The sequence below is a fragment of the Lissotriton helveticus genome, chromosome 1_1 (genome assembly GCF_964261635.1).
Source record: "Lissotriton helveticus chromosome 1_1, aLisHel1.1, whole genome shotgun sequence".
In the NCBI taxonomy this organism is placed as follows: Eukaryota; Metazoa; Chordata; class Amphibia; order Caudata; family Salamandridae; genus Lissotriton; species Lissotriton helveticus.
The window spans coordinates 1270284540-1270304200 of NC_136057.1; the positions used below are offsets into that span (position 1 = coordinate 1270284540).

The 19661-nt window shown below is 46.0% G+C and overlaps 1 protein-coding gene across 4 annotated transcripts in view; it reads right to left on the reverse strand.

Moving 5' to 3' along the window:
• Positions 1-702: 702 nt before the first annotated feature.
• Positions 703-19661, reverse strand: part of PUS7 (pseudouridine synthase 7) — a 285701-nt gene continuing 266742 nt past the window's right edge. For all 4 annotated transcript variants that reach the window (XM_078680365.1, XM_078680374.1, XM_078680391.1 and 1 more), the window contains 2 exons: positions 10561-10652; positions 703-1571 (listed from right to left, as the gene is read on the reverse strand). In XM_078680365.1, the coding sequence (XP_078536491.1) occupies positions 1435-1571; positions 10561-10652 (229 nt within the window). In that variant the 3' untranslated portion in view covers positions 703-1434. The remainder of the gene's footprint in view (positions 1572-10560; positions 10653-19661) is intronic.

The window sequence follows — 19661 nt, forward strand, 5'->3', positions numbered from 1 at the left end:
GGAATAAGATTTCACTTTTTTCAGATTCCATTATGGAGATGGAAATCTTATCTACATATAACACTGGTGTGCATCATTTGTACCCTTTATTAAATCCCAAAGCAATGTTCCTACTGACTGACTCAAAATGACACCAGTAGCTTAGAGGCAAAGGAAGCAACTAGGATGCCTCCTCTCAACCAAACAAAATGAATTGAAGTCAACAAACAGTGCACTGAATTGTAGGACTTTGGTGCAGCTTAGCAGGGGCCTAAAGGATCAGGTTCAAATACTTTCTTTTAGCAATACAGGTACTGGTGTCCTTTCATCTTGATTTTCCGTTTTTACAATAAGGGGTTGGACAGAGATTAGGCTAGCACAGATGTGTTTTTGGTCTGCAATGCGATTATCTTCAGTTACAAAAACGCGAAGCATGAGATGCGTTATTACTTTGAAGAGAGATTTGCCATAGTTAAATATGTTCCATGATACCACAAACACGAAGAGATAGTCAGTGCTTATGGATTTAATTAAGGTATCCAGGAGAGATGTCCTGAATTTCAGGCAACTTTTCTAAATTATGTTTCTTCAAATATCGTTTTTACAATTATTGAACTCCCTCCATCATTTGATGTTCGATTTTGCAGGGTTGTTAGTCCAATGACATAAGAACCAATATTTCTATTTCTCAATTCCAGCTACAGAAACTTTCAAAACAACATATTTTAACTTTATACAATTTATTAGCACAATACAGTAACAAAACGAGTAGCCTTTCCTTGCAAATGTGAAGACTGGCTGTAGTTATTTAGTATGGCTTTTATTTCATTTGGTACATCGCACTAAAAGTGAAAATATTTTAATTGTATTAAGCTCTTATAATAAAATAAAAACATTTGTACATGTTTACATTAAATCCTGTAAAAACATACCCATTTTCAATCATTATGGAAGCAACGCCAGAGACATAGTAAGCATCCTTGGTAGTGAATTCCCAAGTAGTAGGAATATGTTTTTTTAAATCAGTTTTAAATTCTCAGTAGTTTTGTCTTGTTGGGCACCTACTTTGACATTTTTAACATATATACTTTAGGCCTTAACTCTTATTTTGATAACAGGCACTTCCTACAGCCAGTTTAAATTATGTATCGCACTGGAGTACATCCAAAATCTGAAACCTTTTAATTACACAATTACTTACAAAATAACTTTTAGTAAGAAAGCCATTTACTAGTTAAATACATTACATCGTAATGCTAATAAATAGATTAGCTGTCACACATTGATCTACATAAAGTGAAGCAAAAATTAAAGTGACTAAATTTTAATAAAGACAACTACTAGTACTCTTAAAATAAAAAGTGATGGTCATTGAGCATATTAAAATGGTATAAACAGTTGCTCGCGTACAGATACTGAGAAAAAACTCCCGGATAAATCGGAAGAGCAGAAGAACTATCGTAGCCACACGGTGTTCAGCTGCGTCTGATTCTTGATACTTGTGTCCATTTTCAAGACTTCACGGATAGCCATGGTGGCATAGGTGGAGGGAGGCAGAGAGAATTCCATCTTCAGTGCTTTGTATTTCCCCTCTGGTGCAAAGAAAACAAGTCAGTTAGAACACTACCCTTTTCAACATCTGACTCAAGAAGTACTAAAAGATAGATAACAAAACCCCATCGCCTGGTTATTTAAAACAAATGCAAAATGAGGGGTTTGGATTTAGGCGAAATTAATATAATAATGGATGCATGGTGTCCCTAATTCTACATTTAGGGTACTTACCAGTAATGTTCCTTACCAAGGACCAGGTTGCCATCATAACATTGTCAGCAATATGGATCCATGGATTAAATGCTGCCATGATCTGCAAGTCAGGAGTTCGAGTCCACGAAAGGCCAGCTTTCCTTCCTATCTTTCTGAGGTCAGTAAATGGAGTACTATCAAATCAGGTGATAGTAACAACTGGTATTTAAAGCAGCAAGACACTGCAGACGTGTGGTCTTAAGTGGTACGTTAAAACCGATTATTACTCTGTACATGGTTCCCATTCGCAAGCGAGACATATAGGGTTTTTTATATGCTTTATAAACTAATATCATGATCATTGTTACTTTCAACTGATTACATTTCCATGCATGGGAACATTTGCCTCTAAGCAGAACAGTTCAGTTTTTAGGTGGTAGTGTTCCCAACTGGCTACTGAATCTCTTGACCAGGCAGAAAAAGTGTTTGAGGAACAAACAGAGGTCATCCAGATACATGCTCCATACATAACAACATTTAGGAGCAGCTAAGAGAGGGATGCACTTTAGCAACTGATAACAGTAGAAGAAATTCACAAAGCCATACCTACAATAAGTAAAAACTAAACACCCAGCTCAGATGGCTTGCCAATAGATTTTATGACCTATTCACACCACGATTGAGCCACCATTTTGTAGAGTTGTTTATCAATTGCAAAGAAAGGGGATTACTCCTAAAACCCAGAGGAAAGTAGTGATTATAAAAGTTCAAAAGTATGGTAAAGATCCCCAGGGCAAAGTATTATTTAGGCTGTTGTCACTGCCTAATGCAAGGGCTAATCAAAATATTAGCCACTAGACTTCTGCCTATGCTGCCAACCCTGTCTACAGTCAGACCAAGATGGTTTTGTACCGGGCTGTAGAACCTCTCCAAACCTGTGCAGACTAACCAGCAGACCTCCCAAGGACCTTGGTGGCTGCACGTGATATAGAAAAAGCTTATAATTGCGTGGGTGACTTTACTTGCACGCTGTATGGCTAAAAGGGGATTTTGACTCGGACATGGTAGGCCTGATTAAACTGCTATACACAGATCCAGTTGTGAGGGCCCGAACTGGTCAGGTCTACTTTAGAGAGTGGAAAATGGGTCAGGAAATGAGAGTAGGGTGTCCACTGTTGCCCCTGATTTTTGCGCTATCCATAGATCCCCTTGCAGAATATTTTAGGTGCTATGGGACAAAAAATGCAATAAACATGGTAAGACAAATCATATAATATCTCTCTATGCTGATGACATATTGTTATATTTCAGAGAGTCGGAAGTCCAGAGCCCAAATTTGACACAGTACTTGGAGAGATTCAGAGATCTAGCTGGACTGCAGGTAAACTGGGGCATGATATACCTGTTCCCATTGTGCAATACTGTTTGTCAGAGCAAAACTGTATGATCCCTCCTCCTTGCAACTGGCGCTTACCCCCCAAAAATACTTGGGCGCATTTAAGAACTTAATACAGGTTTGGAAGGAGCTCCTCCTTTCGATGATGCACAGAGTAGTGCTCTCTGAAACAATCAGGCTTCCAAGATTGCTATATTTCTTTCTAACATTATATTCCCATAGTGTTACCTAGGACTATTTTCGAAGGTTGTGCTGCTCACTGAGTTGCCCTGAAAAGATGGAAGATGCAGGGTGTCCCTAGACAAACTGAAGCTCCTCTAAAGGTTCAGAGGCCTTGAGGCTCAGAATTATGAATACTGCCATATGACAGTGCAGCTGCAGTATGTGCCAAAATAGGCACCGAACTCTGAGGAGCTGGAGGTCCAAAAGCTGAGAACAGTGGTGGCACCAGAAATACTGTGGAGCACTGAATTTGGAGGTAGGTCTGCTGCTAAAGCCATGCCCATATTGCTAAAGGCAATGAAACACTTCTGGGAGAGGCATAGTACATTAAAAGGGTCAGACCCGGCCTATGTTGCAGAGATACATTAAAAGGGTCAGACCCGGCCTATGTTGCAGAGATACAGATAACATGCCTGAATAACTTGTCAAAAACACAGTTCAAAATCAATATGGATCTTTGGAAAACCTAGCACTTAGGATAGTAGAGTAAATGTTCTTGGGTGGGATGCTCAGATAGCTTGACAAAATACAAGAGAGATCTGGAAACCCACAATGTTCTCCACTCTTAGGAGACTGAACCACGTTCTTAAGATTATATAGGGCAATGATTCTTACTTAGTGGTATGTGAACCCCTGGGTGTCCACAACGCCTACTTCTGAGGTCTGCCACTGTTTGGAAAATTATTATTAGTATTTGTTTTGTGTATTTTGTCTAATGTTTTAATCATCAAAACTACTTGGGTGGGTGCCCCTGGCTTCCAATATTGAGTCTCTTGGTATCCACAGAAGTCAAATGGTTAAGAACTGCTGATCTAGGGCAACACTAATATGGAAACTCTCCCAGGGCAGGGTGTTACAAACAACCATATCTTGGGGTATGGGGTGAAATGTAGTTTCACAATACAATGGGCAGATGGTAGCAAGCATGAGACACATACTAATGGGGTTCAGAACAAGTTGGGAAGATGCCTGGGAAAAGAATTTAGTGACAAAACATGGAATAGTACTGTGGATTATGTGGCTTAGGTTTCCAGGAAAAGCAGATTCGGGTTAATCCTGGCTTCCTGCATAGGGATAAAATGAAATACCATCGGATGGCAGATGTGATGCTCATGCTAGTCAAACAGACTGGCCATGCAATGTAAGGCATCATAACCCCCTGAGCTTTGCTTGATTTCACCTTTGAAACAATGCCAGAGTTTTACTAATGTTGTTCCTTTGAAATTACAACTAGGATCAAGAGTGAACAGGCAGCCCAGATATCTGATTGTTAGGCTTTGAAAATTTACTTTAAGAGAAAGCTGGAACACCTTAGTGCATTAGAAGTTTAATGCATAAGAATTTCCAATATCTCCATCAACTCTCTAGGGTGTGTAGCACTCCAGAGCCCAGCTATTACAGCTTGCTTGCCACTGAGCTCCTCCTCCACACAGCTCCCATTCCATCTTCTGCACCAAGGAGTTCACAGATATTTCCATCACCTCGACTCTCTATGCAACATTCCCCTGATGAGTATACTCAGCCACAGCTGTTTTCTCAACTTTGTCCAGCTTCTTAAGATCAGTATCAAGGAAGGTCCATTGTTCCTTTTGGGCCCCTCCACCACATCACCATGTGGTCGTCATGAACTTCCTTCCTGATTCGTCTCTACCTTTCGTCTATATTACTTGAGGCTGAAAACAACCCTGCTTTTCTTGCGTTTTTTTGTTTCTCCACCATGGCTGAGCCAGGTCTTCACCAATTACGAACATTGCGAAAGTACTCCAAATTGTGCCAACCACTACTATTACTCCTTAAAAGTCCTACCTACTAGTGCACTACCTCCACAGTGCAAAAGAAACAGTTGATGGACGGAATGCAGAACAATGCAAACATTCACCCCCAGTCATAAGGATCTGGGTTTAATCCATCATTCTTTTGCTCCCAACGCCAACCCAGTTTGGACCCAGCCATATGCAAATCAAGCTTGACACTGTGCCTCATGGTAACAGTCCAGCCCGAACTGTCAAGCCAAGTCCTCCCTGGACCGGAAACAAGCATCCTGGGACCGGTTTCAGGGCATCACCCTTCATCAGCCAGGCTAGCTTGAATCAAGTGGTGCAGTGAGCACAGGACCCACGGCTGGGCATACCCTTCCAACTTAGGGCGACAACCTGGGTTTCATTAATCTACATGGCCCTAGTTATGCCAGCACCCACTTCTTCAATTGTGAAAGTGGCAGAATGTCTGTGCAGGGGTAATTCATCCTCGACTCTCTAATCAGTGACAGCAACCCCCCGGGGCAACTCACAGTCCTGACTGCCCCATCTTGGGAAACATGTTTCAGAGTAGGAGGAGATCTTCACTGTGAGAAGTTAGCCTGGCATATGATGTCCACTAGTTCTAGTGGGCACCTTGCACCAGTCTAATCGACCCTTATTGATGGTGGTTGTAAAGTCAACCTTATAGAAAGCTATCCTAGTGGTAGAATGGACCAGCAGTCATCAGGCTAAGACTTCAGAGAGCGAATTAAGCAAGTTGTTTTACCAATTATAATCCCTTGAGTACCAAATGAAAGGACACCACACAAGGTATATATCAAATATATATATATTTATTCTAAATACAACCCCTCTGTCCTCTTTATGAGGTCAGAGGTAAAAGTACAATACAAGAATCTTAATTAGCATACGATAAGTTGCACAGTATACGTTTTGCCCTAGGGGCCTCACAAACCATATACCAAATAGTGGTATAAGAACCACATGAGAATTAGATAGCAGGCCTGAGGCCTGTGGAATCGCTGGGGCTACTCTAAACAACCAAAGGTTAGGAAGTAGGAGGCCCACGGGAGAAGCGTGCAGTGTCTAAACACAGACGCGGGTTACCATTGACTTTCTATGGGAAACGAACAAGTTACAAATTAACAATTTAAGGATTCTTCCGGATGGACTACGATGAAACCCTTTTAGACTTAGACACTAGGAGGGTCAATACCCTCGAGACTACCAGAGTACTCGTGTTAACTCGCCCACGGAAGCCGGATGCATAGGTGTCTTTTGGTGTCGGGTTTCGTCGTCGATTTCAACGGAGAGCTGAAAAGAAGTGCTGCAGGCGACCAGAGGAAAAGTGTCAGGGTGGATCGAAGATCTGAAGAACCTGAAAGCAGAAGGGCCAGAGTCTGGGTCACTTGCCAGTGACCAGGATGGCGATGGAAAGCTGCCAGCCAATGTCGGGGGATTTCAGGTGAAAAGGTGAAGTTTGTCTCTTCAGCCACGAGGACCAGAAGGCATCGACGACGACCAGGAGCTGGATTCGAGCTGTCCCACGAAGGATCTAGTTGACTGTGGTGTCGGTATCCGGATTGGACCCAACAAGCCTTAGCAAACGCAACCCGCGCAGGATGTGGAGATTGGCTTTGGTGCAGACCAGCAAGGTCTGTGGCGCTTCTCCTTTGTAGGGAAGCTGGAGCAAGCCTGGAGTAAACAGGAAAGCAAGTTAGATTCAAAATGGAATCTTCCAGGGGCTTCAAGAACTCCAATGCACGACTTCGAGTTACCCCGTAAAGTGAGTGCAGCTTGCAAAATGCAGGATGTACAGGAGTTCCGGTCCCACATCTCTCGTGTCCGCCACGGGTCTCAGCTTTGCTGTGAGCGAAGGTTGGGGTCAGAGATGTCTGGAAGTCCGTGTCCTGTGTCGCAGATTCTTCAGGATCCTGCGGGAGCCTCGAAAATGCAGACCGGTAAAGTTGCTGTTGGTGCCTGTTTGAACAGGGTGGTCACTCCTTGACCACAAGGGAGATGTCTTCCGTCTTCCAGTCGAAATGGAATGTCAAAGGTCCAGGATTTATGTTTCAGAGTTTCGTCCAGGGTAATCTAAAGTCCTAGGGGCTGGATTCCTATACTTATACTAAGTTTAGGGGCTGGACTATCTTTAAGGTCCCTCCTATGGGTGGACCTGAGAAGGGGGTGGTTACACACCTTTTCCTTTGTCCAGTTTCGCGCCAGGGCTGGGGCAGAGTGCCCCAGCAACTGGCTTGAACTGGGAAATGCATGGAGCATCTAGTGTGCCCCAGGCAGTGTTTGAAAAGCATTCACTGAATGCAGCCCTCCCTGCCCCAATACACAAACGCCTGTCTGGGGAGGTGCCAGCACCTCCTTGGACAGGAAATCTATTGTCCAGGCCTCCCCTGCCGGAGTTTCGTCCAGCAACCGGAGGTCTGACTCGTGTCTGTGGCAGCAGCATCCATTTTATGATGCTGAGGCTCTGTCTAACTTTAACCGGGTAAACCAGTAAATACATGTCTTCTCCCTCAAAATGGAATGCTACCCCCACCGCCAGAACTTGCAGAACTTGCGGGGGGGGGGGGGGGGGTAGTATTCCAAAGTGTTTGACACCTTACACGACATGTTTTGATAAAGCCAAACCAAAGTTAGCATTAACCGTGAGGATTATAATGCACTTAAGAGTATATGGTATGGCTATATCATAGAACAGCTATAAGGAGATGGTTCCGAAAGCTGCAGAGGGGCTCAGCTCATGCTGGGGCACCCTGTCACATAACACCAAGCACTCTACCTCCAGGATTGTCGAGGTCTGCCTTAGGAGTGGCTTATAGGTGTATATGTGTCTATATGTATATACAGATATAGGTATACTATATCTAAGTAAGGGGTGATTACACCACCTTATCCAGGCTGTGTGAACAGACCTGTGGTGTCAGTTTGGAAGGCAAACCAGGGGTGGCACAATACATGCTGCAGCCCCTGGTAGGCCTAGGGTGCACCTATGCCCTGGGTACCTAGGGTACAATTTACAGGGGCTCACAAGAGTGACCCAGTAACCAATCTGGTATGCACCTAAAGTACATGGTATCAATTTAGAGAGAGAACAGCTGGGCTGTGGGCCTGATTAGCAGGTCCACAGCCACACTAAAGTCGAAAAACCAGAGATTCACAGCAAAAAGTGGAGGTAACCATAGGAAGCAGACCCTACTCTCCTACATTCACATGCTCCCTACTCTACCTCAGTGCATGCCACCATCTCATCCACCCCACCTGTCACTGCATCTTCGGTTGTTCTGCCAGGCAGTAGATATTTCCAGAGTCTAAAGCCTTGCAGCTGGAGTCCGAGCCACACTAAACAGAGCCTAGAGGAGAGAGACCATTCTATACGGCTCCAGGCCCTGCTTCCTTGATTTTAAATCCTCATTTCATGTGGTGGGCTAGAGGTTTCTTTGGCTCCAGACTAAACAATTGGGTATTTTCTCTACCTTCATAAAAGATGTGGTGTTGGGAAGCCCTCACTTTAGCAGCTAAAGTGGGGGTTGTCAGTGGACTCTTGCTGATCTGCCACACACTGCCGGGAAAAGCTCATAAATAACACTATGAGTGAACATCATGTCAAAGAAGAGGGGTGGTGGCTAAGAGCTGCCAGGCAGAGTGACAGAGAAATGATGCACAGGGACAGAGAGGGGTAAGGTATTGTAGGTGAAAGAGAGAAAGGTAAGAAAAAAACAGAGAGGAGAAGAAGTAAGATGCAGAGAGAATAAAAATGTACTGAAATGTATAAAGTAGGTATGACCAATTTAACATTTCACAATAGTTGCAACAATTACTAAAAGTGAATCAAACTTCCACTCAATTACATTTCAATTCAAGAAGACTACCTTCAATTCAGCAGATTAAACAAATCAAACAACTTCTGCCCTTGAAGTTCAATAATCCAATGTACCCCAACTGAGGTTCAGTTATCTAATTACAAGCACATACATACAAATGAACAGCATATACAAAATCACCAACAGAATGTCATGGTCAGGAAGGCCATGGAAGCACCCTGCCGCTGCCTTCTTGAAAGGCTGACCATACTGACTTGATGTTGAGTGGGATTCAGGTTCACCAAATATGGAGAAAATACATCTGACCAGGACCTTGATGTGTTTAGTCAGGATATGTACAAGGGAGGAAAGGCTGGTTTTAAAATGACTGTCTGCCCCAACTGATTTCACAAGCAACACAATACCCCCCACCCCAAATGCAGTTTTCACCACACAGAGATCCTGCCTGTATGGCAACCACATTACAGGGAACACAAATTGCATTTTATATCTCTGGGCTTTCAAAGAGATTATTTCAAGAAATGCAGGTTTAAAAATAACATTTGAAAGTAATTTGCACACCCTCCCAAACGATTATTCCCAAAAATTTCAAGCAAAAGCAAAATATAAGCAAAAACTGTAAACAGTCTGAATAATCTGGGTTCAGTTCAAGGGATCTTTCTTTGTCTAAGAAACACGTGCTGGGAAGGTATTTGTATACATGTAGTTTAAATATTATATGGGCCTATACCAGGGAGCAGGGTAACCTGCAAAGAGGAAATTCAAACACTACTGGAGAACAGCACTGCTGATGGTCAAAACTAGCAGTCGTCAACATTATTGGGGTTGGCAACAAGTCAGTCCAACATTATACCGCCAACATCCAGCAGCGAACAAGTTAAGATAGCAGGAAAAGCATTCTGACAACCGTTCAATGAAGTGTACTTGTAGGCCAATGCAATATGTGTCACTGATTTGTAAGCCCCTTATATTGTTGTGCCCAAGCATTGGTCCAATTACAGGTCTATGGTACGATGTATAATTGCAAATTACTGTTCTTTTTATTCTTTCTGATATATGATGAAATGTGAACAATAATTAATGTTAATACGTAGACACTTTACAAATGGTGCCTGTGAATGTTTGCTACCGAAGATGTTCCTGCAAAGCGGGCGGTTTGTTACTTTCAATTAGGACATCCAAATATGTACAAATATATGCAGATAAGTGACTATTTTAGGACCTAACAATTTGAGTCTGTATTTTGACTAATAATCAACGTTTTACTGTATAACGAGGTCTGTTTTGAGTGATGCTTTTATGGAAGTTTTTATACCTCTGAATAAAGTTATTAACTAACTAACTAAATTGTAAGCCTCTAAGGACTGCAATAAAATCTGCACAACTCCCCAAAATGATGCTGGCATACATTATAGCCCCCGAAACAGAGGAGCCAAAAACATTGTTAGCTCTCACAGCCTGACTAGAATGACAACTTGTTCAGGGAAGGAATCCCTAGCTCAAATGGATTGTGTGGGGCTTGGGAAGCACTATCCAGAGAATCTTTAAGAGCCCAAGTCAGCAGTAACAAAAATGTTTGAGAAATTGGAGTTGTAAAAAACTTCGGTTTTAGTCTTACCTTTTTGAAAAACAGGCAGTGGCTTTCCTTCTAGCTTTTCGACATCCGTCTGAACTAAAGGAATTCGTGGATCGTCGTATGCAACAAGTTCCCTGCAAAGAAAACACAAATTACAAACCTTCACTCATATCATTCGTTTTAAATAAATGAAACAGCTGAGCGCAGGTTTATATTGGCTTTTAATCAAAATACTCTTCTGAAAAGAACAAGGAGATCTTGACTTCTACACATTTACATTTTGTTGTCTAACCTCTAGCAGCTCAAGTATAAAGCAAGACCTAAAGTCGTCAGCACCTGATCAGCAGAGTTCACTTTTGGATGCAGCTTCCTGAAGGTGGCAACCAACCAGTTGTCACCAAGTCCATGAAGCACATTCATTCCTTACCATCTGCAAGACACCCCGTGTAGGCCAGTCTTGCTCCCTATAATCAGCTCTTAGCTTTTACAATTCTTCTCCTTTGCTGCCCTCCACTGTTTACTCCACCCCATTTCCCAAAGCAATACCCGAGTTTTGCTTCTTTCTCCACATCAAATGTCCGGGTGTGTGAGAGCGCCAGAGTCATCTTTCTATTGTGACCTGGTAAGAAATGGATGGAGGGATACAGTTGCAGATATTTAGACACTCATTCAATATAATGGGAGGTTGGTAGCCACTTTACAGACGGAAGTGCTGCTAAGGAGGTCTATTACTCAGGGGTGACCTGGCATAGAGGTTAGGGCTGGACTGTTTCTATTGCAACCGAACCAGGGCTGACTTGCCTCTTGCTGGTTCCTGTCTGGTTTCTGTCTGAGGTAGTATGATTCGCAACAAAGGACTGGGGTGTACCTCAAGTAACGACCATTGAATGAGGTCAATTTAATAATCCATCCATCACATTTTTGTGTTTCTTGTTGCTCACAAAATGCATTAAGGTGAAACATTTTTTAATGCTTTGGAAGTATCATGCTCATAGTTTGTTCTGATGGCACAGCAGTCACAGAAACACACGAATTGTCCAGAATGAGTCTTTGAGCCCTCTCAAATAAGGAAATAGACCAGACTGCAACTAAATATTCAGCCCGCTTTAGAACACATCCCATTGTGGTGGTTTTCTTGGTCTATGACAGCACACTTCTTTCGCATGCGGCTACTAATGAAACGCTCTCTAAAGTGATGTATGCAACAACTGGTACTGTGAAATATGCCATCGTCCTCAAACACATCCTGCTAAACTGAAATGGAGTCCAATAAAGACCATAGCCTTAACTCGGGGAAATGGAACAATTAGGAGAAAAAAAAGTAAAAAACCTGACAACTTATAATATGATCAGGGAAACTAATGAAGTAAATGTTCAGCAGGCTATATAGTTTTGAGATGTAGCATGAAGGTAGGGTAGTGGCAATTGATCAAGTCATGGTGGTTGCACTTCTGAATCTGCTTGTAAGCATCCACACCGTTGCTGACCTACTGTTCATGAACTCGGGTAAACTGAACATCATCCGTTGAATCAGCTCCCGCAGGGTGTGAACACAGCCTTCCAAAAAGACATTTGGTGTTTAATTTGAGAAGAGCAAGGCTGCTGTAACTAAAGACTTTCACCCTAAGAGCCCAGTCTCTTAGACCCTCAGTCTGAAGGAGCTGTCAGATGCATTTAGGTTCAGTTACACGGGGGAAGCTTTCACCACATGGCTCACTACATAGGTGTGTAGAGACAAAAACTCTGGGTCCTATGGCGCATGCCTACTGTCTAGCAATTTACTTGTGGACTGATGTGCCCAAGAAGGGTTTCTCCTCAGAAGCTAGTATTGTTTCTAACAATGGCTCATTGAAAGGAAGTAGAGGCTCTGTAAATGCAGAGAAAGTTGTAATATCGCTGTAAAAATGCTTGACTTGGGTTCAGTGGTGCACAAAGTCAGCTCAAGTACTTGTGCTGCTTTTCGTTCCGCCATGGTGAACTAAGACACTTCCACTGCAGGTAGTGCTGTAGATTATTCCACTATTTTGTTTTAATCCATTATTCGGCCAATGAAGAGGAAGGGCCTAAACCCTTACCCAAAGGCCACCTTCAGATTTTTAAGCACAAGTGTGCCCTCAAGAACTTACATGCTTGATCTCCAAATATATTGCTTAGCAATCAGATATGGATTGCTGAAGGACAGCAGAGTGAGATCAATGCCTGTGGTGGGCTGAAACGCGTTGTGGCGAGACTTGCACCTTTGAAATAAACATCTGAGAAAGCACATTTCGGTGGTCCATTCCATTTGTTCGAGGATTGGATGAGTAGCGGATTCCAGGGAAAAAAAAATATATATACCATAAAATGGAAAAGAAATACACAACATGATGGATATGTGGTGATACACTGGATCTCTTGAGATGCAATGGATCCATAAAGTACGTATCTGACACTGGATGGATACATCTCAGGGTGAAATAATGTATATTCACAATCTAATGCTGTAGATATTGAAGCTATAATGTCATTTGTACTGATCTGATCCACACCTAGGAATCTCAATTTTTTTAGTACATCAGATGTACGGAAACTTGTCTCAGTGAGTCCCTCCGGGACATCTAGTTATCCAGATTACCTCTAAGATAATCGATGCCAGGCTGTGGTGCTGAATCCTCTCCGCTATACCATTTTAGAAGGAGAGATTCGATCCAAGCTATGAGAGGTCATTCATTCACTGAAGAATTGCTGCAGAACTATGTACCACATTTGCCTACCTCAGGATACTACAATCAATTAAGGTGCACAGGCTGAGTTGATTTTCATTATGGTTCCAAGCAGGAGCAACCTGGCAGAAAGTCCAAAGATGAATTTCTCTGAGCAATGGACTGAAAATTCCCCCCAATGTTGGTATACTAGTCATTCACAATTTTCCTCAAAAGGCCCTAACAGTCAGCAGAGGTGATTGTAGTGCCTGTTCGACTGCTTCAAAGCATTCACGTGCACAGTTTGGTCTGGGAGCTGCTGACAGTCCGGTTCTGTAGATGTGGTCTCCCCCAGAAGAGAGTGGCGTTTGTGGTGGTTATTGCCTCAGGATTTGCTTTCCTGAAAGGTCTTGTTCTTCTGCTACAGGAAAACGGTCTACAGCCTTGGGGACAGCCATACTTTCTCTCTCAATGTCTAGTCACTTGTTTCCAATGCAATTTCCACTATTCACTAAATGGACCTCAAGTTTAACTTCACCGATGGATCAATTTGATGCTACACTGCATGACAACAGTGATGTTATGTGTTCTGAATTCTTTGCATGCTGTCCGACTGCAGCCCTCAATCGGTAAGCGGAACCATCCCTTCACTTTGTTGAATCGTGCACACGAGTAGATCAACTTTTGAGATTTCAACATGCAGGGCTTCCTCCAGTTACAGGTACATAGCTTAAGTAAGATCCAAGAAGGCTGGTGCGGACTAAAAGGTATCTTGATGGGATGAGGCGCTCCTCAACAAACCATTTAGGAAAGGGTACACAAGTTGCCTATAATTTAACAAGTCGGTTGCCAATAGGGCCATACACTTTGTAGAGACCCTTGGGGCAAACATGAGACTAAATAGCTGCACTTGAACCGATAATTTTGACCATTCAGCCTAACCAGAAGGCATTGAATATGTACAGGTGCATCTCCTACAATAATTGCAGAATAAGAAAAGTGTTGAGGAAGAAATATGTTATTTACCCTTTAAGCATCTGTTCGTAGCGTCTAGTGCTGTAGATTCACATGCTCTGCATATCCTGCCATCTAATGCTGAGCTTGGACAGTTGCAACTTGTTTTTGTTCAAAGAAGTCTTTCGAGTCACAAGGTATTATATATGACTCCTTTCATAGCTGGCAATGCGCATGGGCACAGACACGATTGTTTGATTGTTTTTTCGCACAGTGGGTGAGAGTAAGTAGGGAGTAGGAAAATATGGTGACCAAGCGTGTAATGTATATAAAAATAATATTGATAAAGGTGAGGATATATGTAACAACCACTGGCTCCTGGAGAGGTGAATGGGTGCGTGCATGTGAACTGACATCACTTCATGCTACAAACAGATACTTACACCGTACTTAACAGAGCACAGACACACTGTGTTTACATGTGGAGGTGAATAGAATGGAAAATGAATAAGCCCTAGAGGTAAGTGTGTTTGCTCATGTTGAAAGTTACATGGTGTGCCATTTATAAAGCAGTTAAGTTTCAGGTGTAAGTAGTACTCCGCGTTAAACAAGGTAACAGATTACCACACCTGTTGTGGGTTGCACAAGCATGTTACAAAATAGGTTGTGACTTAAAGCCAAAGCTTGTTCAAAAAATCTTTTTTTTTTAAAGTATATATATATATATATATATATATATATATATATATATATATATATATATATACATATATATATATATATATATACATATATATATATATACATACACACACACACACACACACACAAAACACACACACACGTGCCATCTGTTTATATTGTGTAACCATCTGCTTATATTGTGTAGTGCTGCGTATTCACATGCTCTGCCTACTCCTGCCATCATGGTGTTGAACCCAGACTTTGGCAACTTGTTTTTCTTCGCAGAAGTCTTGAATCACAAAACTTGTTATGGCTCCTACTTGCAGAGCGGGATAGGTCGCTGGATTTTTACAGCGTAGGCCACCTCTCAGTCTGCAGATAGCGCAATTCTCTGCCAACACCTAAGGGGCAGATACCTTACTCCAAGAGGGTCAAATTGTATACATTTATTTTGTCAAGGTAAACCCTACACCATCTGTGATATTATGATTGGGTACTTTACTAACACTAGACCCTCAATTCCAATCGGCTGTAGATTAGGCTAATTTATGGTCCAGTTAAATTGCACAGATCAATATGGACTAATTAAAGGCAAGAAACATGTTGACCCCTATTTTCGCCACATTTTGAGCTGTAAAGGATCATTATCTCCAGTACAGCCACACTTTGTTTTACTCATAAGAGCACCTGCTTAATAAAGACTTATAAATTTTAAATCACCCAATCACCAATCTACACATAAGGCACCTTCACACACACTTCATCTCAGCTTTTTAAATCTTTGAAACATCTCTGGCGAAGAGCCCCGTGAGGGGCCCATTGGGCATTGCAGCACTGACCCAACAAGGAGCTGCCCGATGATGAAGCATGGCACCCATCTGGGTGTGTGAGGGCTTTTGCTTCAGAACAGCTCTCAGTTCCTCCCTGGCCCCAGCGCTCAGTTCCTCCCTGGCTGCCCTCTCTCCTGCACGCGACCCAGACCGCCAGACCGCCTCTGTTGATCGCCCCCTCCTTGCCTGGCTCTCGGAGTGGGACGGGCGGCTCCTCCATCTTGGGCGGGTCTGGGTTCGGCACGGCAGTTCTCTGGCTCCTCCCCCCCTGGCAATCAGTTAAAGGCTCATTCCTGTCTGCTCGTCTCAACCTGCAGACCTCCCGAGGCTTCTCCGGGAGCAACATTTCTTTTTACTTGTGACTTTTAGACTTTGCTCACCTGCTCATTTGCACTGCCATAAGCGCTCAGGACCCAGCGCTCAGTTCCTCCCTGGCTGCCCTCTCTCCTGCATGCGACCCAGACCGCCAAACCGCCTCTGCTGATCGCCCCCTCCTTGCCTGGCTCTCGGAGTGGGATGGCGGCTCCTCCATCTTGGGCGGGTCTGGGTTCGGCGCGGCAGTTCTCTGGCTCCTCCCCCCCTGGCAATCAGTTAAAGGCTCATTCCTGTCTGCTCGTCTCAACCTGCAGACCTCCCGAGGCTTCTCCGGGAGCAACGTTTCTTTTTACTTGTGACTTTTAGACTTTGCTCACCTGCTCATTTGCACTGCCATAAGCGCTCAGGACCCAGCGATCAGTTCCTCCCTGGCTGCCCACTCTCCTGCATGCGACCCAGACCGCCAGACCGCCTCTGCTGATCGCCCCCTCCTTGCCTGACTCTCGGAGTGGGACGGGCGGCTCCTCCATCTTGGGCGGGTCTGGGTTCGGCGCGGCAGTTCTCTGGCTCCTCCCCCCCTGGCAATCAGTTAAAGGCTCATTCCTGTCTGCTCGTCTCAACCTGCAGACCTCCCGAGGCTTCTCCGGGAGCAACGTTTCTTTTTACTTGTGACTTTTAGACTTTGCTCACCTGCTCATTTGCACTGCCATAAGCGCTCAGGACCCAGCGCTCAGTTCCTCCCTGGCTGCCCTCTCTCCTGCACGCGACCCAGACCGCCTCTGCTGATCGCCCCCTCCTTGCCCGGCTCTCGGAGTGGGACAGGCGGCTCCTCCATCTTGGGCGGGTCTGGGTTCGGCGCGGCAGTTCTCTGGCTCCTCCCCCCCTGGCAATCAGTTAAAGGCTCATTCCTGTCTGCTCGTCTCAACCTGCAGACCTCCTGAGGCTTCTCCGGGAGCAACATTTCTTTTTACTTGTGACTTTTAGACTTTGCTCACCTGCTCATTTGCACTGCCATAAGCGCTCAGGACCCAGCGCTCAGTTCCTCCCTGGCTGCCCTCTCTCCTGCACGCGACCCAGACCGCCAAACCGCCTCTGCTGATCGCCCCCTCCTTGCCTGGCTCTCGGAGTGGGACGGGCGGCTCCTCCATCTTGGGCGGGTCTGGGTTCGGCGCGGCAGTTCTCTGGCTCCTCTCCCCCTGGCAATCAGTTAAAGGCTCATTCCTGTCTGCTCGTCTCAACCTGCAGACCTCCCGAGGCTTCTCCGGGAGCAACGTTTCTTTTTACTTGTGACTTTTAGACTTTGCTCACCTGCTCATTTGCACTGCCATAAGCGCTCAGGACCCAGCGCTCAGTTCCTCCCTGGCTGCCCTCTCTCCTGCACGCGACCCAGACCGCCAGACCGCCTCTGCTGATCGCCCCCTCCTTGCCTGACTCTCGGAGTGGGACGGGCGGCTCCTCCATCTTGGGCGGGTCTGGGTTCGGCGCGGCAGTTCTCTGGCTCCTCCCCCCCTGGCAATCAGTTAAAGGCTCATTCCTGTCTGCTCGTCTCAACCTGCAGACCTCCCGAGGCTTCTCCGGGAGCAACATTTCTTTTTACTTGTGACTTTTAGACTTTGCTCACCTGCTCATTTGCACTGCCATAAGCGCTCAGGACCCAGCGCTCCGTTCCTCCCTGGCTGCCCTCTCTCCTGCACGCGACCCAGACCGCCAAACCGCCTCTGCTGATCGCCCCCTCCTTGCCTGACTCTCGGAGTGGGACGGGCGGCTCCTCCATCTTGGGCGGGTCTGGGTTCGGCGCGGCAGTTCTCTGGCTCCTTCCCCCCTGGCAATCAGTTTAAGGCTCATTCCTGTCTGCTCGTCTCAACCTGCAGACCTCCCGAGGTTTCTCCGGGAGCAACGTTTCTTTTTACTTGTGACTTTTAGACTTTGCTCACCTGCTCATTTGCACTGCCATAAGCGCTCAGGACCCAGCGCTCAGTTCCTCCCTGGCTGCCCTCTCTCCTGCACGCGACCCAGACCGCCAGACCGCCTCTGCTGATCGCCCCCTCCTTGCCTGGCTCTCGGAGTGGGACGGGCGGCTCCTCCATCTTGGGCGGGTCTGGGTTCGGCGCGGCAGTTCTCTGGCTCCTCCCCCCCTGGCAATCAGTTAAAGGCTCATTCCTGTCTGCTCGTCTCAACCTGCAGACCTCCCGAGGCTTCTCCGGGAGCAACGTTTCTTTTTACTTGTGACTTTTAGACTTTGCTCACCTGCTCATTTGCACTGCCATAAGCGCTCAGGACCCAGCGCTCAGTTCCTCCCTGGCTGCCCTCTCTCCTGCACGCGACCCAGACCGCCAGACCGCCTCTGCTGATCGCCCCCTCCTTGCCTGGCTCTCGGAGTGGGACGGGCGGCTCCTCTATCTTGGGCGGGTCTGGGTTCGGCGCGGCAGTTCTCTGGCTCCTCCCCCCCTGGCAATCAGTTAAAGGCTCATTCCTGTCTGCTCGTCTCAACCTGCAGACCTCCCGAGGCTTCTCCGGGAGCAACGTTTCTTTTTACTTGTGACTTTTAGACTTTGCTCACCTGCTCATTTGCACTGCCATAAGCGCTCAGGACCCAGCGCTCAGTTCCTCCCTGGCTGCCCTCTCTCCTGCACGCGACCCAGACCGCCAGACCGCCTCTGCTGATCGCCCCCTCCTTGCCTGGCTCTCGGAGTGGGACGGGCGGCTCCTCCATCTTGGGCGGGTCTGGGTTCGGCGCGGCAGTTCTCTGGCTCCTCCCCCCCTGGCAATCAGTTAAAGGCTCATTCCTGTCTGCTCGTCTCAACCTGCAGACCTCCCGAGGCTTCTCCGGGAGCAACGTTTCTTTTTACTTGTGACTTTTAGACTTTGCTCACCTGCTCATTTGCACTGCCATAAGCGCTCAGGACCCAGCGCTCAGTTCCTCCCTGGCTGCCCTCTCTCCTGCACGCGACCCAGACCGCCAGACCGCCTCTGCTGATCGCCCCCTCCTTGCCTGGCTCTCGGAGTGGGACGGGCGGCTCCTCCATCTTGGGCGGGTCTGGGTTTGGCGCGGCAGTTCTCTGGCTCCTCCACCCCCTGCCACGCCCCCTTGACCCTCTTCCCTCATGTGTCCCTACATAATGGCTCCTCCTTTCCGGCGGCGCAGCGGACGGGCGCATCGGGCGCGACGAAGGCGCGCCGAAGTTGTGCCTAAGTTAAGCCCGTCTGCGCCCGTCCACGGCCGATCGGGGCTAGGGGCACGTCATTCTGCCCAAATCATCACTTACACTTCCTCCCAACTCCGCAATCTTCATGGCTCGTGGCCTTTGCCCGCCTCCATTTGCTCTCGCATATCTTCACTTGATCTGTCCCCTGTCTCTTTATTTTCCCGCCCTCTCGTTCCCCCCACTCCCCTTCATTTCCCCAGAGAGGATGCCAGCCTAGTTTCATCTAGGACTCTCTCGGCTTACTATCTTAACACCCGGTCAGCAGTGGCCCACTCACACGAACTGTCGGTGCTGCTGGACCTTTACGCACCTGATCTCCTCTTCCTAACAGAGACTTGGTTTAGTGATGATTCTTTCCCTGCCCTATTGGCCACTCTCCCTGCTCCATACTATGCTCTACGAGCAGACCGCTCTGCTGGTAGGACTGGGGGTGGCGTAGCGGTCATTACCCGGGCTGACCTCCCCTTCCAACT